This window comes from Chelonoidis abingdonii, chromosome 2 (genome assembly GCF_003597395.2).
Source record: "Chelonoidis abingdonii isolate Lonesome George chromosome 2, CheloAbing_2.0, whole genome shotgun sequence".
NCBI lineage: Eukaryota > Metazoa > Chordata > Testudines > Testudinidae > Chelonoidis > Chelonoidis abingdonii.
The window spans coordinates 224,924,770-224,946,855 of NC_133770.1; the positions used below are offsets into that span (position 1 = coordinate 224,924,770).

General features: G+C 43.3%; 1 protein-coding gene across 20 annotated transcripts in view; it reads left to right on the plus strand.

The window, feature by feature from the left end:
* Positions 1-22,086, plus strand: part of DTNA (dystrobrevin alpha) — a 319,437-nt gene that overhangs the window by 204,217 nt on the left and 93,134 nt on the right. For all 20 annotated transcript variants that reach the window (XM_075062987.1, XM_075062988.1, XM_075062989.1 and 17 more), the window contains exon 4: positions 21,264-21,477. In XM_075062987.1, coding sequence (XP_074919088.1) covers positions 21,264-21,477 — 214 coding nt within the window. The remainder of the gene's footprint in view (positions 1-21,263; positions 21,478-22,086) is intronic.

Sequence of the window (22,086 nt, forward strand, 5' to 3'; positions counted from 1 at the left end):
AATATTGGTGTTTTCTTTTAATGGCCACCACTGGAACTGTCACACCTCAGGAGTAGTGATGTGTTGCTTACATGATCATTGGGCTCATTTTATCCCTCAAAAGGAGGTGTAGAAGTGAAATGTAGATCTTCAAAAGGTTGATTTGTTTAGGGATTGATTTTTCAGTGGTACTGACCACCCACAATCCATTTGACTGCAGTGGAAGCCGAGCACGAGCAGCACCTCTGAAAATCAGGCCTTAAATAGTGTCCTGGTGAGTTGCAGAAATTCTTCTACTTTTAATTTTTCATTTACAGTGACCAGTGGCTGAACTGGCAGCCCTGCTGGAGTCATAATTTAGGCACAAGTGTGGGACAAACAGTAGCAGTTCAAGTTTCTCCTCACTATGCCCCACTAAGGGTGCCTCAGGCCAGGCTTGATGTGACTTCTTGTAGTTAGAACATAGTTCAGTCTCTGTTCTCACCTGTGTCTTGCCCTCTCTGCTGAAACTGCCAAACATGGTGCTACTTGTGGTTGTTTTTATGATGTAGGAACTAAAATGGGACAATTGGATCATTTCCTGAACTGAGGTCTCTGAACAGTTGTCATGTGACCTGGCATGTTTTGAAGTAGATACCCAGAAATGAAAGGTTCCATATATCCCATTGCCCATCATTACCTTTCAATCCCCTTGAAGAATACTACAAACAAGGGGGTGAGGGGAATTATTCCTATTATTATTTTTCTATAGTATTTAAAAAAAATACTAAAGACAGCATTAAAGTATATACACACTGTGATGTCAACTTTATCAACAGTTCTGCGTTCTCTGCAGCTCTCATTCTGCACCTTTGCTCACTGTTGCTCCCTTCACTCTCTTGATTCCACTTCTGTTCAGCTGTATCCTCTCCTTGACACTTGCCTTCTTGCTGCCACTCCTTTGCCTAGGAGTCCATTGCACTGTAACATAAACTGGTCTCTACCCTTGCATCTCTTTTCCCTATTCTTGCTTCTGTGCTGTCAGTCACCTCTGGGGAATGTCTAGGAACTATGTGGACTTCCTCCGTTCTAAATGAATTATCTCCTCCTTCAAGCCCACCATCTTTCTGGCCAAAGGCCCTGGCTTCTCTGACCCACATGCCTACAACCCACAAAGATGCTTCTCTTGATTCCTTCCTTGAATCCTCTCCACTTCATTACCTTCCACCTTCTCTGCCCAGTAATTTTTTATGTAAAATAGAGCTGAAGGAAGCTGACCTGGAGTGTGCCCCCTCTGAGCAGCTATTTGCCTTTTTTTTCTTTTTTTTTTTTTTTTTTTTTTTAAGCAGAACTTGCTTCGTTGGCATGGGTTCACGGTGTAGGCCCTGACATTCATTCCTGCACGTTGCCTTTCTTGAGGAAGACTTCGCATACTCCCTACTTCCACAAGAGACACTTTCCCGCCTAGCATTGCTCATCTTGTTTTCAAAGAGTTGCATCAATAGGGTAACGTACTATTGATGCCCTGGTTTAACTCACAATATCTAGGAATGATACTTAACTTACGCTGTTCGCCTATGAGTTGCAGATGGGTCCTTTTCTAGAGGCTTCAGTTCGGAGAAAGATTTGCATACTACATACCTGATAACACCAGGAATAATAGGGTATTGAAGATGAAATGTTGGCCTTATTTATCCCTATTGTAGGTTATACAGGACCTTAATGTACAATGATGATGTCCACACTGTGGTGTTTTAATATGACTTTAGGTCGCACAATGATATTAATATTCCCCTGTTGCTACCCAGAACAATCTTCATTTTTTAATGTGTGAGATGACTTTATAGTATATTTTGTACAAACCAGGCCATAAACCAAAGTTTAGCAGATTCCTAGCCAGAGGGACCATTATGATCTCTAGTCTGACCACCTGTGTAGCAGAGGTCATAAACTGCCCCAATAATACACCTAGAGAATTTTTTTGGAGGGGGGTGGGGAAGGGCAGCCATTGATTTTAATATGTCCGTGATGGGAGTCCATCATGACCTTAGTAAATTGTTTCAATGGTTGTTAGGCCAGGTCTACACTGCGACTTTTAATCGTTAATGCCGATATACCGATTTAACGCTGTATCCGTTCACCGACGTCGTCAATTAATATCGAGTTAAACGGCTCCTTAAATCGTTTCGAACTCCTCCCAACGAGAAGGTAGCGCTAAATTCGATAGCGATAACTCGGATTAGGGTTCGTGTGGACGGAAATCGACGTTATTGGCTCCGGGCGGCATTCCAGAGTGTCAGCACTGACCGCTCTGGACAGCAATCTGAACTCGGATGCAGCGGGCAGGTAAACAGGAAAAGCCGCGAACTTTTGAATTACTTTCCTGCTTGCCAGCGTGGAGCTCTGATCGATCCGGCTGGCGATGCAGTCTGAAATCGAAAAAGAGCTCCAACTAGACCGTACGGGAGATACTAGGTCTGATCGCTGTATGGGGGAGAAATCTGTTGTATCCAGCTCCGTTACAGAACCGAAATGCCAAAGCTTTGAAAAAACTCCAGGATACACAGCACTGCGTGACAAGCGTAACGGGCCAGCAGAGCTCAAATGGACGCTCATGAAGGGAGGGAGGGGGACTGAGGACTCCAGCTATCCCACAGTCACAGCAGTCTCTGAAAATTGTTTGCATTCTTGGCTGAGCTCCAATGTCTGTAGGTTCAAACACGTGTGTGGCGTGGTTCAGGGAACAGCTCCTCAGTTATCTCCCCCCACCACACGTGAAAAAAAAGAGAAAGTTGCTGTGCTATGGCGTTGCTCAATGCACTCGCGCGAAAAGGCGCCAAGGGTTATCTACTGCCTTCACAAGGAGGGGTGAGGCTGTACCCAGCACCCCCCGGGAATGTTTTCTGCCCCATCAGGCACTGTGCTCCTCAACACGGAAGTGGGAACTATGGCAGATAGCTGAGGAACAGCTACCCACAGTGCACCGCTCCTGAAATCGATGGTAGCTTTGGACCATGGACGCAAACAATCGATTTCGTGATCCCACTGTGGACGCGCTAAACCGATTTTATTAGATCTGTTTTGTAATATCGGTTTAAGCTAATTCGAAATAATCGTGCAGTGTAGACGTACCCTTACTCTCACCACTGTAGATTTACACCTCATTTCTACTCTGAATTTGTCTAGCTTCAACTTCCAGCCATTGATTGGATCATGTTATACCTTTCTCTGCTACATTGAATAGCCTATGATTAAACATTTGTTCCCCGCGTAGATGCTTATGGACTGGAATCGTCACCCTTTAACCTTCTCTTTGTTAAGCTAAATACATTCTGCTATTTGAGTCCATCACTATACAGCACATTTTCTGATCCTTTAATCATTCTTGTGGCTCTTCTCTGAACCCTCTTCAATTTATCAACATCCTTCTTAAATTGTAGACACCAGACCTGGACACAGTATTCCAGCAGCAATCACACCAGTGTCAAATACAGAGCTAAAATAACCTCTCTACACCTACTCGAGATTCCCCTGTTTATGCATCCAAGGATCACATTAACCCTTTTTGCCAGAGCATCACACTGCATATGAGGCAAACCCACAGCCAGTCTAGGGCTGCTCACTCAGCTGCCAGGATTCATCCTCCACAAAGCCTGCTGTGACTCATACTCAGGCATTCTGCAGCAGCCTATCTCTGGGCAAGTCCTGTGTCAGCTGACCTTCTGACAGGTATTTCACTGACCCCCTCCAAAGCTGCAAGTTAATCTGTGCAACAGCCCTACTGGGCCAGGAACCCTCCAGCTGCCTCACAGTGTTACTGAATCCCTAAGCTTCCAGCCTGCCCTTGATCCAGTTCCTGTTCCTGCCCCAGCCTTCCCCGAGCCTAGTTCTAGCCCACTTCAGCACATGCCCATGCACTACTCTGATGCTGTCCCTTCTGCCCTGCATCCACCTCCTGACCACCCAGCCTCTTGGATTGACTCCCACCCAGCTTTGACCTTGGCCTCTATCTGGAATCCTGATTTGGCTTGTCTACAGACTCTGTCCTCAGTTTCAGTGCTTCCCTCATCCCAGTCCCAACTCTGCAGCTGGCATCGATCCTTGTACCTGTTCTTACTACTGCTCTAACCATCGGGCATGACTGCCTTGAACCCAGAGCCTGACACTGGGAGTGCATGTTCAACTGATTATCCACCAGGACCCCCAAATGTTTTTCATAGTCATTGATTCCCTGATAGTCACCCCTCCTGTAATTATGGCCTCCAGTCTTTGTTCCCTAGGCGTATACATTTACATTTAGCTGTATTAAGCCGTATACTGTTTGCTTGCACCCCGCTTACCAAGCGATCCGGTTAACCCTTAATCAGTGACCTGTTCTCTTCATTACTTACCACCCCCTAATTTTTGTGTCATCTGCGAACTTTATCGGTGATGATTTTATGGGGGGGTTTTCTAGGTCATTAATAAAAATCTTACATTTCAACTGAGTTACAGCTGTGACCTACAGTGGCATTCCTGAGCTGTATCTGAGAGGAGAATTTGGTCCTTAATATTGTTTAAAGTGTGGATAATTGCAATAAAAAACCTGTACACTATAAACATTTTCTAAGGCCAGGTCTATAGTAAGAAGTTAAGTTGACCCAGCTAGGTCATTCAGGGGTGTGATAAATCCACACCCCTGAGTGATCTAGTTAAGCGGACCTAACCCCCAGTGTAGACAGCACTAGTTACTGGTTCTAGGGGAGGTGGTTTAACTACGGTGACAGAAGAACCCCACCCGTCGCTGTAGTGAGTGTTTACACTGACGCTCTACAGTGTTGCAATGGCAGCAGTTTAAGTGTAGACATATTCTTTGTTCATGATCTGGATATAGAACCTTATTTTAATCTGATTTACAACTGGGAGTAACCCAGTTGATGTCACTGGAGTTACCTTGGTTTAAAAGGGAGGTAAATAAGAGAAGAATCAGGCCCTTAACGTATCTTGCAACTTTGAAAAGATTGTATTTAATTCCTTAAAAAAGGAGCAGAATCTAGACTCATACTGTTTCTCCTCTGAAGGTTTTGATCTTTCCCTAGCTTCATTTTTCTCTTTTCATTTTGTCTCCATCAAATAATCTTAAATTTGCTTCTTGAAACTCTCTTTTGTCTTGGCTTTGCAGGAATTCTTAAAATCTTGCATGCGTAAAATAAAGAATGGCAGATAAGCAACCATGTGTGTCAAAACTCTTACTCCATCTAGGGGTTCTGGCAACATCATTAAAGAGCTTCTGTCACACTCAGGCAAAGTGTAAATATGTAATACTTTACCTAACCTCCATCTATTTGTCACTTTTTTATTTTATACCGATTCTTTACATTGTTGCAGATTGTGAGGTATTGTGTGTCAGCTGAAGCTTCTCTGCTTTCCTCAGACTGTTCCTAATGCCCTGTTCATTCAGTGATGCAGCAATTCAGTGCCTGACATCACAATTTGCTGAAACAAAAAGGACTGTGTGGTAGCACTGGGGTTTGGTGTTGCCAAATATATCAGCTAGGGGAAGAAGCTAAATGGAACATAGAAAGTTATTTTTAAGAGACACATAGCTTGGCACCTGGCAGTGATGGGAAAGCAAATACAGAAAGAGTACGTGACATCAGAATCCAGTTTTAGTAAAATGTACTGTGCAGTTGCTTTAATGAGACAGTGACTCCTTTAAACTGCAAGCTTAAAGCAGAGAAAATGGATAGTTGTGTTCCTACATCACAAAGCCCATAGGTAGTAACTAGCGTTCTAGTTGCCAAGGACTAACTGGGCCTAGAGAATCTTGCCTCTAGGGCCCTGTATGTCAGAAAAATGTTCACTAGTGTACCTATACCGAGGTAAGCTACATTGGTGTATGTCTCACTTTACACCAATGTAGTGACTATACATCACAGGTTGACACTAGTTTACTAGAGTTACATCAGTACAGATTTTCCTATTGTAGATTATCTCTGGATTGAGCAATATTGGTAGAACAAGGGGAAATCTTACATTGTCACTCTCTGGCCATGCTGTGTCAGTACTGTGGACAAAGAGAGAAATTCAGTCATCAGGACTGTTTATTAGGCAGCTTTCCCAAGCATTAACTTCAGTTTAAATATTTTTTAACTTATTTAAAAATTACGTGAAATCTTAATAGGACACATTCTATCCATATTATATCAGGAAAGCAAAAATAATTGGATCAGCTTAAGAATTCCAGCCATCTAAGTGAATGCACAGAAATTATATTACATTGTTTATTTTACTATGGATATATGGGCCCAGTTCATCATTGTTCTGTGCCTCGTGCCAACCCTTAATGTTAAAAAATCATGAGTCAGCCCCCCCATCATGAAATCTGCTAAACAATCATGAGATTGTTTAAAGTATAATACATTTTGAATTCGTTTTATTTCCCCTTTGATTTCTGAGCCTCTAGTGCACACTCTTGAACGTTTTCAAGCTTTTCGCTGCAGCCATAGGGGCTGGGAACTTTTTAAAAAGTGAAAATTGAGATCCTCACAGAATCAGAAGATCCCAAGAGACTGGGGCTTTAAGAAAAACACCAAATATCATGGGACTCATGATAAAAATCACAAGAGTTGGCAACACTGTTTACATCAGTGCAAAGTGGGTGCAAAATACTAACATTCTGGTTTGGTCGCATTTTACATACCCTGCACTCATTTTGTACTGGTATAAATGGCTGCACATCATGCAGGGAAACAATGAATTGGGCCTAGTATTTTAGGTATTTTCCTGTATTTTTCTCTGACATCAAAAATCTTAAAGTTCCGTAAAAGAGAAAAGTGTGGTGGTCTCCAGGTGTAACTTTTGAAAAAAGCATATAGATAACGCTGTAAGAGGTTTTCTCGCCATTATAACAATATTTAAGCCAACATAAAAAATATCTGGTATTTGCTCTTGATAGGTTGTCCCATGCATTATCCATCATAAGCTACTCACACTGACAGATCTCTAAGCTTACTATGTTTATTAAAGTAAATACACAGACCACGCTATCTTCTGGAGGGAGCCGCAGAAATCCACAGTGATTTGTGTTGGTCTGCCTGACATAATGCCCAACATACAGTTAAAATCTGATCGCAGTTACATGCCAGGCTTACTAAAATATGCATGGTGCCATCTAGTGGTTATTACTGTTGTTAAAGGTTTTTATTTCAGTGCCCTGCTTATTTCCGAATTCTACCTCAAGATATTACACAGAATCCAATGGCTATGCCAGACAGTAAAAATGTGGCTGTCTTCTTAAATGTCCTAGTATCAAGTTCAAGCTACTGCAGTCTTTCAACTTAGCTTGATCTTTTAGCATTTCTTCTAAAACTGGAGGTTCCTTCTTTTTAAATTTTGTCAAAAAATTATGTATTTTTAAAGTCCCCTTAATTCAGTTTTATCAAAGGAAGATGTTGCATTGAAAAGGAACTTCCTCATTCAAAGTCCAGTTATTACATCACTGTTTAATACTGTGTGGACATTTACTCCTCCCCCCACCCCTGGCCCCCATCTTTTGAGTTGTATGTGAATTTTCCCTATAATACATTGTTTTATATAATCTGGAACACAGTGTGTTTATTTAAAAATTATAAAAGGCTACAGTGTTGCTGTTTGAACCACAGATGTGGGATTCACCTACATACAGTATGTTTTAAGGGAAGTGAGAACACTGTTTTACATTACAAGGTGACAAAACACACCTGAATTCCAAGACAGAATTCCCTTGTATTGCATTTTTCCAGATATTGTTTTCAAAATACATTTTTTAAAAGGAAACCTCCTCATATAAAGGGCTGATCCTGGATTTCTTGTGCATTCAGAGTTCCCATTTCTCATTTTAAAAAATGGATTAGTGTCATGGTGATATATCAATAATAATAGGACATTATGATATATCAGTGTTTTTTGTCTCCATATATTTGCTATTTTATGGGTATTTGCTAAATGTATAGCTATTAAATACTTGCTCAGGTAGCTCTGTTATTGCATATATTGCACTGTAGTTTTATAAATGAAGAAAGCACATGTCTAAATATTCAGCCTGGTTTTGGTAGTTGATCTATCTACACTACAGATTTTAACCCTGGTGTTACCAAGTCAGTAGGCAACTATATTGTAACTGAGTTCTCTGACTTCATTGTAATCATAGTGTTGAGGGACCTGCAGGCAGACTTAGGGCTTGGCTACACTGGAGAGTTGCAGAGCTGTAAACCCACCACCAGCGCTGCAACTTACTCACTGTCCACACTTGCAAGCCACAGCGCTGCATCTCCCTGGCTGCAGCACTGGTTGTACTCCTGCTCTGCCTTAGCTATATGGATTGCTGCTCCTTAAGTGTGGCCACCAAAAGTGCCGTAATTGGCCTCCGGGGTATTCAGAGGTATCCCAGAATGCCTGTTCATCCACTCTGCTCATCAGTTCGCACTCTACTGCCCTGGCCTCAGGTGACCCGCCCTTTAAATGCCCCGGGAATTTTAAAAATCCCCTTCCTGTTTGCTCAGCCAGGTGTGGAGTGCAATCAGTCAGTGAATCTTTCCAGGTGTCCATGCCTCTACACGCCAAACGAGCCCCAGCATGGAGCAATGGTGAGTTGATGGACCTCATCAGTGTTTGGGGGGAGGAGCTTGTGCAAGTCACGGGCTCTGCTACTACGCCGTAGGATTGCGGATAACCTCCTGGGCAGATCTCAAGGCCTTATGGCTCGGGACAACGGGGCCATGACGCTTGGCCGGTGCTTTTGTGCAGGCGTTACAATTAAAGGGAAGCCTGCATGGGTTTTGACTGTTGCCGAACATAGAGCAGCGCTGGGTTGGCATAGCGCGTCCGCTCAGGGTGTGCCCACGACCTGCAACCCGTCTTTTACAAGGTAGTCGGAACTCGCTGGCTGAGCTCTCAGTGGTGACCCCCTACGCACAAGTCCGGGAGGGACCACGCTCCCCCGGTTCTTTGTATGCGGCACGATTAGCAGAAGGCGATGGGGGAGCAGGGCGCTGCCCTCAGTTGGGGCGTGCCGTTAGGACTGCGCACCAGGCCTGGCCGAGCCGCCAGCGTTACACCCTTGCAGCTCCCTCGCCTGCTCCGTTCGGTCGCAGCCCCCCCACGGTCACTGGCTTCTGGGGTCAGCCCCGCCAGCCGCGCGAACGCCGATAGGGACGGAGACATCGCGGTGGTGCGCCCGGTGCGCTCACGGAGCAGGCAAATGCACGCCGATAGCATGCTTCGTGCAGCCGCGACGCGCGCTCCAGGGTCGCCGCAGGGGCTGGGATATCCTTGCCGCTTCAATGGGAGGCGGAGCGAATAGCTTCGCGGCGGTTCACGCAGCGAGCAAGCGGCTGGGGATCTATTCCCCCACATTCAGGATCCAAGCAGCTCTTTCCCTTTGCTCGTCAGGCTGGAACTGTGGGGTCAAGTGAGCGGTTACGGGGGGGCGCTTCTCTCCGGGCTCTTAGCGTGCAGCTGGCCCTTCGCTCGTCCGGCGTAGTAGCGCTCGGTAGCCCGATTGCTCCGGTGAGTCATCCGCCTCACGCGCCCTAGTCCTCCGGGGCACCTCGTGGAGCGGCTCGACTCTCGATTCCCGGTTTCCGCTCGCCGGAAGGTGCGGAGTGAGCAGATGCGCTTGCGCAGTGCTCTCTATTGGAGCAGCACTGTGGTCTATGTTCCTGCGTCAGGCGTACGGCGTCTGCTGGCCACGTGTGACCGGAGGTATGGGGGACATATGCTGACACACTGTACAGAGCATCGCATTAGGCGGCACAGGCGGCCGATCCGCATTGTGGTCGCAAGCTCCATCCCTGCTACTCGCCGGTGACTCCCGCAGCAGAGCGAAAGATACTTCCGTGGCATTAGGAGCGTCCGCTCGTGGAAAAATGGTGGGATGAGTTTCAGTGTAGGTCCGTCGCTGCATCAGTCTTGTTTTCCTCATACGCAATGAATACCCCATGTACGCGCCCTGCACCCATCCAGTCCCCTTGCCCACAGGGTGAGCCCGCTAAGACAGTGAGATATCTTCCAGGATTAATTAACTCCTGCAACTCTTCCCGTACTCACCATTTCTTCGCTTCTATGTGTTCTCTGTGCTCTGGTTGTATGTAGAGTATAGCCTCAAGTGAGACTGTAACTCCTTCACTGTGATTGTACACAATGCTGCTCTCTGTTAAATGTTTCAATTTTTGTCTTGCTATAACAAGTGTCCTTGAATACCCCACTGGCTTGGATCAGAGATGCTGAAGCTATACAAATGAGAAGAAGCCCATGAAGCAAAGAAGAATATGGTGAAAGCAAGTTAGGAATCAGTCTGCCACAGAGAGTAAAAATCGCTCAGGAACTGGAAGGGAAAACGGTAGCAAAGCTAGCTGTGAGGGAACGAGAAAGCGAGGAAAAGGCGAGTAGCTAAGAAAAACAGCGTAAGCAGCTGATAAGCATACTGGCACGCAACACGGACTGTATCCGTCACTCGTAGCCATGCAGGCAGAGCACTCCATTCCGGCCCCCACCACAAGCTCTTTCCCTTGTTGCCCCAATGTCAGCTCCAAACCCCTTCTCCGCATACAGGTATTTACCACCAGCAGCTGCCCCCAACACCTGACGTTCACCTACCAGCCCTGAGACTGCGGCCTTTCCCTGTGCCACTCAACCCCCATACCTCTGCAGCATTTTCCTGAAGTGCAGCAGTCATTGCACAGCACTCCAGACAGGACATATTTCAAACCTCTGACTGGTACAGTCACCCCCCACCCCCCTGTCCTTTTTAGTTATTTCTTTTCATAAATGAATTTGTGGCTTTTCAAAACAGTTTTTCTTTATTGCAGGAAGTGTAGATACCGTAGCAGGAAAAAAGACACTGCAAATCATTGTACCACCATGCACTTCACTCCCGTGGCAAGGCACCGACATATCTGTTGGCTTTCAGCCCCTCTCCTCGAGGCCCTTCCTTGTAGCCCTGTGCTGTGCCTCTCTAGTGCCCTGCTTGCTTGCTATGTGCAATTCCGCGCCTCCCACGGCGATTGAACCTTTGGAGGATCCATTCCTGACTGAATGTCTTTCACCCTTCCCTTCACAAATATTTATGGAGGTACAGCTGCAGGATATACCGCAGGGATTGCTGCTTTGCCCCCAAGTCTAGCTTCCCATAAGAGAACGCCACACCCTTATTAACACGCCAAAAGCAACACTCCAAGTCATTCGGCACCGGCTCAGCTTGTAGTTGAACCGGTCCTTGCTCTTGTCAATGCTTCCCTGTCTACGTTTCATGAGCAGGCATTAACGGGTAAGCGGGGTCTCAAGGTCACAGTGGGCCATTCTCACACATCCCCTTATGTGAGTCTTCCTTCTGGAAAAAGGTCCCTGCCTGCAGCTTCCTGACCAGGCCACTGTTCCGAAAGATGCGTGGATCGCACCTTTCCCAGGCCAGCCTGTGCTAAATTGCCAAATGAACTACCCACGGTGCAGCGCCTGGACGACCACTAGAGAAATACCCCTTCCTATTATGTACTCAGATTGCTGGGTTGGTAGTTAGGTTGCCATGAATGGAATATTGCATCCAATCTATCGCCCCCTCCGAGTTAGGGAAACTCCATTTGTGCCCCCAACCAGTCCAGAATGTCTAGCACGTTCCCAGAGTCACATTCTTCTACGTCAGGATGCGATTATGGCCGCAATAACCCCTTGCATCAACACGATTCCATTGGTTTACTTTCCCACTCAATAACTTGGTTCGCGGACGATCAGGTAGCTGTTCGCGACGTTGCCCTTCCAGATTGCCAAAGCCACCGGCATAAAAACCTTCTCCACTGACAGGCAGCTCTCATCTTGTGTCCTTGCACCGCAGGATGGGGGCGAGCTCTACTTCACCACACGTCCCATGGAAAGTGGCTTTTCTCATTACCGAAAGTTCTTGCGCCACTTGCTCATATTCCCATGACTTCCATGAGATGTTGATCCACCACTCACGTGTTTGTTTCCCGGAGCCCAAAGAGCGCCGCCAGGTATATTACTCGGTGCTGTGAGCTTTCCATTCAAAGTGGCCCCAAGGCTAGACTTTATATCAATACCAGTTTAGGCGCAACCGGAGTGATTCGATACGTTGGATCTCGTCTCCACGTGTCACTTTGGATCTGAGGATAGCTCCAACTGCAGCCGTGAGGTGTGCTCTGGCCTACACTCGATCAGCGAGTCCTCAGCAAGTCTCGGGCATCACAATTTCACCACAGAAACTCGCTGCTGTGCCACAAGAAACGTTGGAGTACTCTCGCCTTGGCACAATGTGGATGGAAAAACATGGACTGTCCTGGATTGTAAGCGGCCCTAGCCCACGGGATGCGAGATATGGGCCAGGACGCGCGAATGACTGCACACACCCTTACCGTCCCCTTCCTGCACAACCATTCGGCGTCAAAATGAGCAGGGTGTTGGTGGAGCTAGCTGCCCACAATGCAGCCACCTCAAACAGCGACTGCACTGCATGCAAATTGGTCGGCCACCCTGCAGCGCTGGTAGCTGTCAGTGTGGCCACAATACAGCGCTTTCCCTACACAGCTGTATGAAGACAGCTGTAACTCCCAGCGCTGCACAACTGCAAGTGTAGCCAAGCCCTTAGTTTATTTTATAGAACTTTTTGCTTTGTTCAGCTTTTGAATCTATAGTTTAATGATGGTTGGTCTGTTTCCATTTAAACGAGAAAAGGAATGACCATTTTCCTAATCTTTGGTTGAGGAGCAAGTGACAACTGCTTTTTCATTCCGACCTTTTGAAAAATTGACAGACATTGGTGCTGATGGTGGGAAAGTCCAGTAAGTACCTTTCCCATCACTTCCCTTCTGTTTTCAAATAACTTTTGAGTGACAAAAATTCTCATTTTCAGGAAAGAATGGCAGGGAGGAAAAGGAGTTTTTATGGCAGAAAAAAAAAGGATTTACTGTGGCAGTGGGGCCTATTCCTTCCTAAGCCAAAGAGGGCCAGGGTGATGCAAGAGTAAAAAAAAAAAAAAGAACACTTCAGTGCATTAATAACTTAATGGTGCTCTTATTAACTCAGTAATAACCAGAGCCTGAGCTGATAAATGCCTTCTGCAGACTGAGTGTATGCATTGTGCTCCTGTGATCATAACTCTAAAATCCAGTAAAATAGCCTTTAGTCCATGCCAGGCAAAGTAGGAGAGATACAGGCATTAGGTTGGGAGGAAGTATCTTGGGACCAGGGCCAACTCGAGCTTTTTTGCTGCCCCAAGCGACAAAGCAGGGCGGCGGAGGAAGAAGATAAAAGCCGATTGTGCTGTTCCATTCTTCGATGGCGAGTCCTTCGCTCCTTCTCTTCCTCTTTGGCGGCAGCTCAAAGAAGAAGAGAGGGACCTGCCGCCAAATTGCCGCCAAAGACCCAGATATGTCGCCCCTTTCCACTGGCCGCCCCAAGCACCTGCTTGCTGAGCTAGTACCTGGAACTGGCCCTGCTTGGGACCTGGGAAGAGAGGAGTGAAAGGGTCGAATCACCATTGGCACCTCCTCCTGGCCAGGCATGGTGTAGCAGCTCTTGCTCTCTGCTGGATATCTCCTGCCAATGGCAGCTCTGCCTCTGCAGTGGCCTACCTCTTCCTGTGACCTGGCCCTCTCACCAGGTCACTTTGAAGTCTCTTCCCTTCTGGGGTAGTCTGTAACAAAAAGCAAAGAGAATTAATGAAAATAAATGGAATTTGTAAGAGAGAGAGGGGAATGATTTCCTCTCAGGATGCATCAGGAGCTGGCCCTCCCTTCCCTCAGGCAGGGGCCTTCAGTCAGTGGTTGTCTGGGAAGCTCCTGTCTTTCTTGGCCCTTTCCTCAGGAGCTGAAGGTCTGTTCTCTTCCCTGGTCTGCCAACAAGTGAGCTGCTCTGCTCCTTCTCCAGCCATGCAGGTGTACTGGGGTGGAGCTGGCTGAGCCCAGAACCACTCCGTAACCCCTTGTTGTCCAGTGTGGGGGGGAGGGGGAGGTTGTATACCCCATCACAGGAGATCAAAGATTTTGATAAGTCAAATAAAAAATCTTCTGCATTGCTTGCTTTTTGGAATGGGACCTCTGAAACATTTGAATAATATGAATTGATTGAGTGACTCAGTTCAAAAAGCATTACTTAATATTTACTTTCCATCCATTATAAAGGTGCTGTTCTTCACTCTAGAGTGTCACAGTTAGCGTGGGCAGGCTGATCTGAATTGCATTTCCCTAGCTTCCTAATGAATATGTATCTCACAACATTGGAAAAAATATGACTCTCCAGAAGCAGGAAAAGAGGAAGCCATATTTAGAAAGCTAACTGAAACAAAGGGGTGCCTCTGAGGTTCTGGGGGATCAAAGGAAATCTAGACTGAGTGCTTGGTCATCATAAAGGTTCTATATGGGCCTGATACAAAACCCACTGAAGTCAAGGGGAGTCATTCCGTTGACTTCAATGGGCTTTGGATCAGGCCCTGTATCCTTTCCTGAAGTGCATGTAGCATTAGAGGGAAGCTGAGCACAGCATACATGTGCACTCTACTGCAATGAATGTGTTAGTACTGATTCCTTTCTACTAAAAAGCTGGAAGTTGTGTGTTTTTTAATAGTATAATACACAGGAATATAATATAAACACCCTGGCACAGCACTTGAGATTGTCATTAGGTCATGGCATGGAAAAAGTTTTATGTACCATTGCATCTGACATGTTGGTTTACCTGCTGGTAAAACACTGAGAGAGGATTTTCAGTGTATTTGCTTTATCAGATTGATGGGAGGAGCAGCCTAGCCACAAACAGATGTGCTTTAGCTGGAATCTGCAGCTAGTTGCATGTACTATTGTGAAGCTGTTAGCAGGAAGAAGAGAGAATGAGCAATGTTGTGAGCCTGGTGGCTTGGTTTGGGTTGACTTGATGTGGCTTGGTGACACTGATCATGATGACCTGCTCTAGTGCTCTGATATGTGATAGGTTCCATAGAGTGTGCTCTAAAAGAAGAAAACTCTTAACCCATTTTATAATAGTTTAAAGTTTTTCATAGTTAATGAAACCCACATGAAAATATTTGATATACATTTAAGTTCCATTGACTTCAAATGGGACTACTCACTTATACTTAAACTTAAGCATGTGTTTAAGTGCTTTGCTTAATTGGTGCTTTCATGAAATATATATATGTATGTTGGTTTTGGAAGTAATTTTAATGATATTTATTTAAAAGTTGGTTTTTTTCCTAAGGCCACAAGCAAGAATCTGTGGAGTAAAATTTCTCTCTCAACTATCAACAGTATGTGTTTAATTTACATTTAGTTAGACCTAGTGTATGTTAAGTAAATTTGAATTGCTTATTAAGCCCTTGTTTCAGTCACTTCCCATCACTGATTAAATGTAATCTCTCCCTCTCCAAATTAATTTAGTAGAGCTTATAATTTCAGATAGAATGCAAAAAAAAGGATTAGAACTTTAGAGTGAGCAAATCCATTTCATGTTCAAAAGTCTTAAAGACACCAATTATTTTAAAACTTTTTATTTTATTTTACTTCCAGGTAGCAGACTTTTATTGACAGGTGATACTTGAGGTAATCTGCCTCCCTTCAAATTTGTGATGTATCTAAGATTATACCTCCTGGGCACACTAGAGTTCTAAATAAACTATATGATAGAAAAGAATATATCATTTCTCTGTGTAAATAAATCTTTATTTATTTTGAGTATGAATGAGAGTTGTTTCAGTCCATCTCTTTCACACTTATTTCATATGTTGGGGAGTTTTCTCAAGGTATTTTTTAAATACCAAGCAGAAAATAATCAGTACACTAGAACATTAAATTAAAAATACACCTCTACCCCAATATAACGTGGTCCTCAGAAGTCAAAAAATCTCACCGCCTTATAGGTGAAATCACATTATATCGGGTTTGGTCCGGTACGGTGTACAGGCAAGAGCCAGTACGCCATGCCGGACTGGACCAGCTTCCCTGGCGGCGATTTAAAGGGCTTGGTGCTCCAGCCGCTGCGGGGAGCCCCAGGCCCTTTAAATCACCGCCGGAGTTCTGGCAGTGGGGCTCAGGTGGGGATTTTAAGGGCCTGGGGCTCCCCGCAGCAGCTGGAGCCTCTGGCCCTTTAAATAACCTTGCCCGATCCTGGCTGCCAGAGCCCTGGCGCGTATTTAAAGGGTCTGGTGCTCCAGCTGCTGTGGGGAGCCCTGGTCCCTTTAAATCACTGCTGGAGTTCTGGCAGCTGGGCTCAGGTGGTGCTTTAAAGGCCTGGGGCTCCCCACTGCTTTACCGCGTTATATCCAAATTCATGTTATATCAGGTCGTGTTCTGTTGGGGTAGAGGTGTCTAAGAATTTCCAGCTCATTGAGACCAAAGACAGTTGAAGATTGGTAGGAAGATCATAACCAGCAGAATTGGTTCGTGTATTTATAGTCTGAAGCATTACAATTGTCCTCTAAATTATTCAGAAATTAAGCTGTTGACTGAATTACAAAATGATGGAAATACGTTTTTATTTACTTTCTTTCAGTGTGTAGATTTTTTTTATAAAAAAGTGTTGAGAGAACTAAAAAGTGACCTGACAAGAGTGAAAATAGAGGGATGAGATATAAACCAACTGGGCATCCATATTCTTCTTGGTATGTGGGGAAACATAATCCCCTTTTCAAATTGATTCAGCATTCCCCCCCCCCCACACACACACACAGCTAAATACGTTCTAATAGCTAATGTTTTGTGTGAGCTATTAGTAAATGCAACTGTCACATTTTTCCTTAGATGTTCACTGTAGATGAATGTACCAGTGTCTGAGTTTTAGTGCAAAATTCTCTGCAGGCATAAATGGATGTTACACTGGCTTCCATGGAACCATGCCTGTTTAGACCGGCAGAGAATTTTGGTCTAAATTCTATCACCTTCTATAGTACACAGGGTTACCTGAATATAAAAAGTGCTAAATAAAATTAAATGTGCTTCTATAATAGGGCACATTATTTGATGTTTCAGAGTTATTCCGTCTTTGAATCCAAAATACTCATGCTAGACTAGTGTCTTTCTGCCTAATATCTGATTTGGGTTTCTTTTTCCTGTTTCGTGAATCCTTTTGTTCATATTGCTCATCACCACAAATACCTAATCACCAGTAGCTTTGTTAGATGATTTGAAAACAGAGCTCCTAGCTGAAATGGAGTAGACGGTGGCAAGTTGTGGTTATTGCTGCTGATTTGGCTATAAATTGTGCCCACTGCTAGTTTATGCTAATATTTCCCATTATTTTGTTCCCCCATTTTCCTGTCCCAACTTCCCACTTATTTGCTTCATTACCTGTTATTTATTGAGATTTAGATTAAGCTCTTTGAGGCATGGACTGTCATTTACTATGTGTTTGTACTGTACATGGCCTACTGCAGTGTACATTATTTATACAAGCATTATTTTTATTAATAAACAATACAGGCACTTATCAATCAGATTAAATATCTTATCCGTTGTCAACTTTGAAGTTCTGGTCACATATTTCAAATCTATGTGGCATCATTATTACTATTTTAAATAATATGGACTGGAAGATAAGTTCTCTATTAGTACACAATTAGAAACGTGGGGTCCCATGTTACTAATCCTTACTTGGACAAGTAGTCTCATTAACTTCATTGGGGCTACCTGCATGGATCAAGATTAGCAGAATCACTTCCCAGACTGTGCCATGACAAGTCTGGGGCTCTGTGAGGTAACATGCATTGTATTATTTGAATTGTATTTTACGGTGTGTTTACTCTTGATCCTCTAGTATCCATCAGAGTGCATTAGTTACTTGAATTGAAACAATATGAAGATAAATATTGCTTGGACTAGTTGGGGAGGAAATGAACAGCAGCAAGTAGTTGATTGTTCGTCTGGTTAATCCCACCTCTATCAGAATGAATTAATAGTTTAATGAGTTTTGTTTACACTAACCATTAATTATCTTTAAAAGAGCCAACTGGAATATGGAGCTCTCCAGGATGGTATTTATAAATGTCTTAATCTGTGAGAGTTAAATTAACAAAATAGTATTTGTCTCAGAAGTTCTAATAGTGACATTTCGCTTGTCATTGACTCAAAAAAGATATAATGGTAACATATAGTTTGGCCATTGATGGCAAAATGACATTTTATTTTTTCATATTTGAGCAAATGAGGGATGATTTGGTTTAGATGAATATCCATGCTGTTCACTGCTTATGAGGCCTTTTTGAAAGGTCTCTGGAAAATGCATGGTACATACGCTTTGTGTAGCACTGTAATGCACAGGGATGTTTGATATCTAGTTTGCTCCTGAGTGCCCACTAATCTTTCTGTAATACAAAAAATATTGATAGTTTTTAGGGCTATCAAATAATTAAAAACTTACAATTAATTACAAGGTTTAAAAAATAGTCATGATTAGTTGCAGTTTTAATCTCACTGTTAATAATAGAATACCAATTTAAATTTATTATAAATATCTTGGATGTTTTTCTACATTTTCAAATATATTTATTTAAATTACAACACAGAATACAAAGTGTACAGTGCTCACTTTATCATTTTTATTACAAATATTTGCATAGTAAAAAAGATAAAAGAAATAGTATTTTTCAGTTCACCTCATACAAGTACTGTAATGCAATCTCTTTATTGTGAAAATGCAACTTACAGATGTAGAATTTTTTTTTGTATAACAGCACTCAAAAACAAAACAATGTAAAACTTTAGCGCCTACAAGTCGAAACATGAAGGGGCATATGAATGTTTAGCATATCTGTCACGTAAAAACCTTGCAAAGCCTTCTACAAAAGTGCCATGTGAATGCTTGTTCACACTTTCAGGTGACGTAAACAAGAAGCGAGCAGCATTATGTCCCGTCAATGTGAACAAACTTGGTTGTCTTAGCGACTGGCTGAACAAGAAGTAGGACTGAGGATATACCCACGCCCTTTGAGAAGTTTTGGTCCCTAGTAAATCATGTTCACTGGGGGCCTACCCTCTCCCATTTCATTTTACTTTCACAGACATTACTGAGCTTGGGGCCCCAGTATTGGTACAGTTGTCCCCACTTTCCCTCCTTCTCATCAGCCCTGTATATACCAGCTAACTTTGACCGCTAGAGTGCCCTAATTGACGCTCAATTGCAGTATAAGATCCATGCAGATTGGTCTGGTTGAATTGCTGGGGGGGTTGCCTTCTGGCCCATCCGGTTGGTCTGGGGTCTGGACCATCCTGAAAGCCAGACCTCTTGTTTATGTTTGTCTAGAACTGCTGCTGGAACTGCATATTTAACTTTGTTGCCTTCTGTCTCCACTTATTAAGGCCACCTTATTTGTGTATTCTAAGCCCACCTGTCCCATCTTTTGGCAGCTTGCTTTCTATTGCCTGTCTGGCCTCCCTCCATTACTGGGTCAGAATAAAAACATGCTTGTGGATAGTTCCATCTTCTTGACCCTCAGCTGGCCTAGCATCTGGCTCTGCCTTTCTTTCCCCAGCCTGACTCTGACATCTGGATTTAAGTACTCGTCGTGTCATCAAACTTGTATTTAGATTTACTACTTCCACAGAGACAAACTGCATGTTGGAGTGGCTGGCTATCCGAAGGGATGGAAGCTTCTTTTAAAAGAAGTTGGCTTTACCTTGGTGGCTAGTTGCACCCGAAAGGAGTTAAGCTAGTTGGGAGGTCCAGATAAAAGGGACTTAGGATCCACTCCAACACTTCTACTCGAATGACATTCTCCTCTTCCAGGTGGAGGATAGGAGAATAGGATAGGTGGCAAGAGCATCAGAAGGAATGAACTTCAGCTACGTGAATAACGTAACTGAAGTCTACATACTTAGATCTACTTACCGCGGTGTCTTCACTGTGGTAAGTCGATGGCTGATGCTCCCCGTCGACTCCGTCTGCGCCTCTAGCCCTGGTGGACTACCGGAGTCGACAGAAGAGCGCTCAGCAGTTGATTTATCACCTCTAGACTGGACGTGATAAGTCGACCTCCGATTGATCGATCGCAGCCCATCCCAGTCGGTAATGTAGACAAGCCGTAAGTTTGCGTTCTCTACCCTCCCTCCATTGGCATTACAGCACATGCAACTGGGAGCAGAGCACCACAGATGCTATTGTACAAGGTAGAAATAAGAGATCCCTTCATATAAAAAAATAATTGCAGAGCATTTTAAAAGGATTAGGATGATGTCTTTATCCATAATAATATGCATTTCTTCCAAGGTGCAGATGTACCTCAATATGTTGTAAGATATAAGGACAATGAAACATTTATCACTGTAATAAAAAAATCTGTACTGTAATCTTGTATCTTTACTGTATGCATCTTATGAAATAATAACTATTCAGCTGAGAAACAAATACTGCTAAGGATAAGAACAGCTGGAATGGTACTTTGGATTCGGATTTGGATGAATCCAGAGTTTTAAACTAGAGCAATTTTTGAAAACATGTTGAATGATCCTTCACCACTGGAAATTTTGACTTGCAGTGACCTGATAGTCACTATAGTAACATCAAGATACACACAAGGTTTTCCCTCTGACGCTAAATTTTGAATTTTTTTTTTTCATTTAAGCTACCTTGGTGAAAAGACAGATTGATGAAGTTTAGATTGGGCAGGGAATCTAAAGAGAAGGGAAGATTTTACAAAACATTTGGCAAATGTATTTAAGAGAATGAAATATGATTTGAGGTTCACTATTGTACCTTTTCTTTTTAAAACTATAATTTAATCTGTCCAAATGCAATTATACTTTATTCTGTTTTTGTAAAGCACTTTGACTCTGGTACAAGTTACTGAACAGGATTTTCAAGTGCCTGAATTTGAAAATCAATGGGAGATAAGTACTTAACTTTCTTAGGAACCTTTGAAAATCCCACCAAATCTGTAAATTAATAAGAGTAATTTTCAAGCTGCTACCTATAAAGTTATGATTCACAAAAACACTTAAGCAAGTGCTTAAGTTTAAGCATGTGCTTAATTTCTGTTGACTCAATGGGACTTAAATTCACACTTAAGTGTTTTCCTAAATGGGAAAATGCTTTTTTCCTGAATTGAAGCCAACCTCACAACTTCTGATGACATCATAAATAGAATATTAGTTTAGTTGAGATTATTTTATTAGAAGATATGGTGTTTTCCTTGCTATTTTCTCCTGATTGGTTTAGGACAGAAAAAAACATTTGTTATTTTTACATAAAATATCACCTGAACTATGTGTACTATGCCAAAGTACTAGCGCATAAGTCGATTTTGGTTTTTTCAATATGTGAGTATCTGATGACTATTCTTAAATTGTACATAGTACATCTGGTGGACATTTGGAACGTTATAGAAGCATTGCGAGAAAATTCATTAAACAACTTGGACCCAAACATAGAATTGAATGTGGTTCGTCTGGAAGCTGTGCTTTCAACTATTTTTTACCAGCTCAACAAACGGATGCCAACTACTCACCAGATCAACGTAGAGCAATCCATCAGCTTATTGCTCAACTTCCTGCTAGCAGCCTTCGATCCGTAAGTTTACCTCTACTATCCATATATGTTCCTCTTTTTCCTGATCAGTGGAAGGATTTTGTCTGTTGTGTCACTTTGAAAAATAGATGATAAACTGACATTTCTATCCAAAATAATGAATGTTTAAATAGAGCTAATGTTGCAAGGAGAACTGACGTAAAGGAGCTAGGTTCTGATCTCATTTATACTCAATTATATGCAGAGTAATTCTGGTGTATTTCACAGAGTTACTCCAGATTTACTCAGATTTAAATGGGAATAGAATTACTCACAGAGCAGAGTGACTCCACTCTTATCTTGCATTGTTATGTATTGAAATATCAGAGATTGAAACCACTGTCTGTGGCAGTGACATAAGTTAGTGGCTCATTATTTATTTTTGCTGCAAGTTCTTGCAGCTGCAAGCAATTTTTCTGGTTCCTGGTAATGCAGCCTGTTATAAGACCATGGCAGAAATAAGATAAGGATCAGGAGATGGAATAAAATTAACGTTGTCCGTTACTGCCTAGACCATGTGTCAGAATACCTGTGTACAACAGAGGCGAGCTCAAGATGGAGACAGGTTCCTTGCTTAACGTTATAGATGAATATACAGTGTATAGATACATA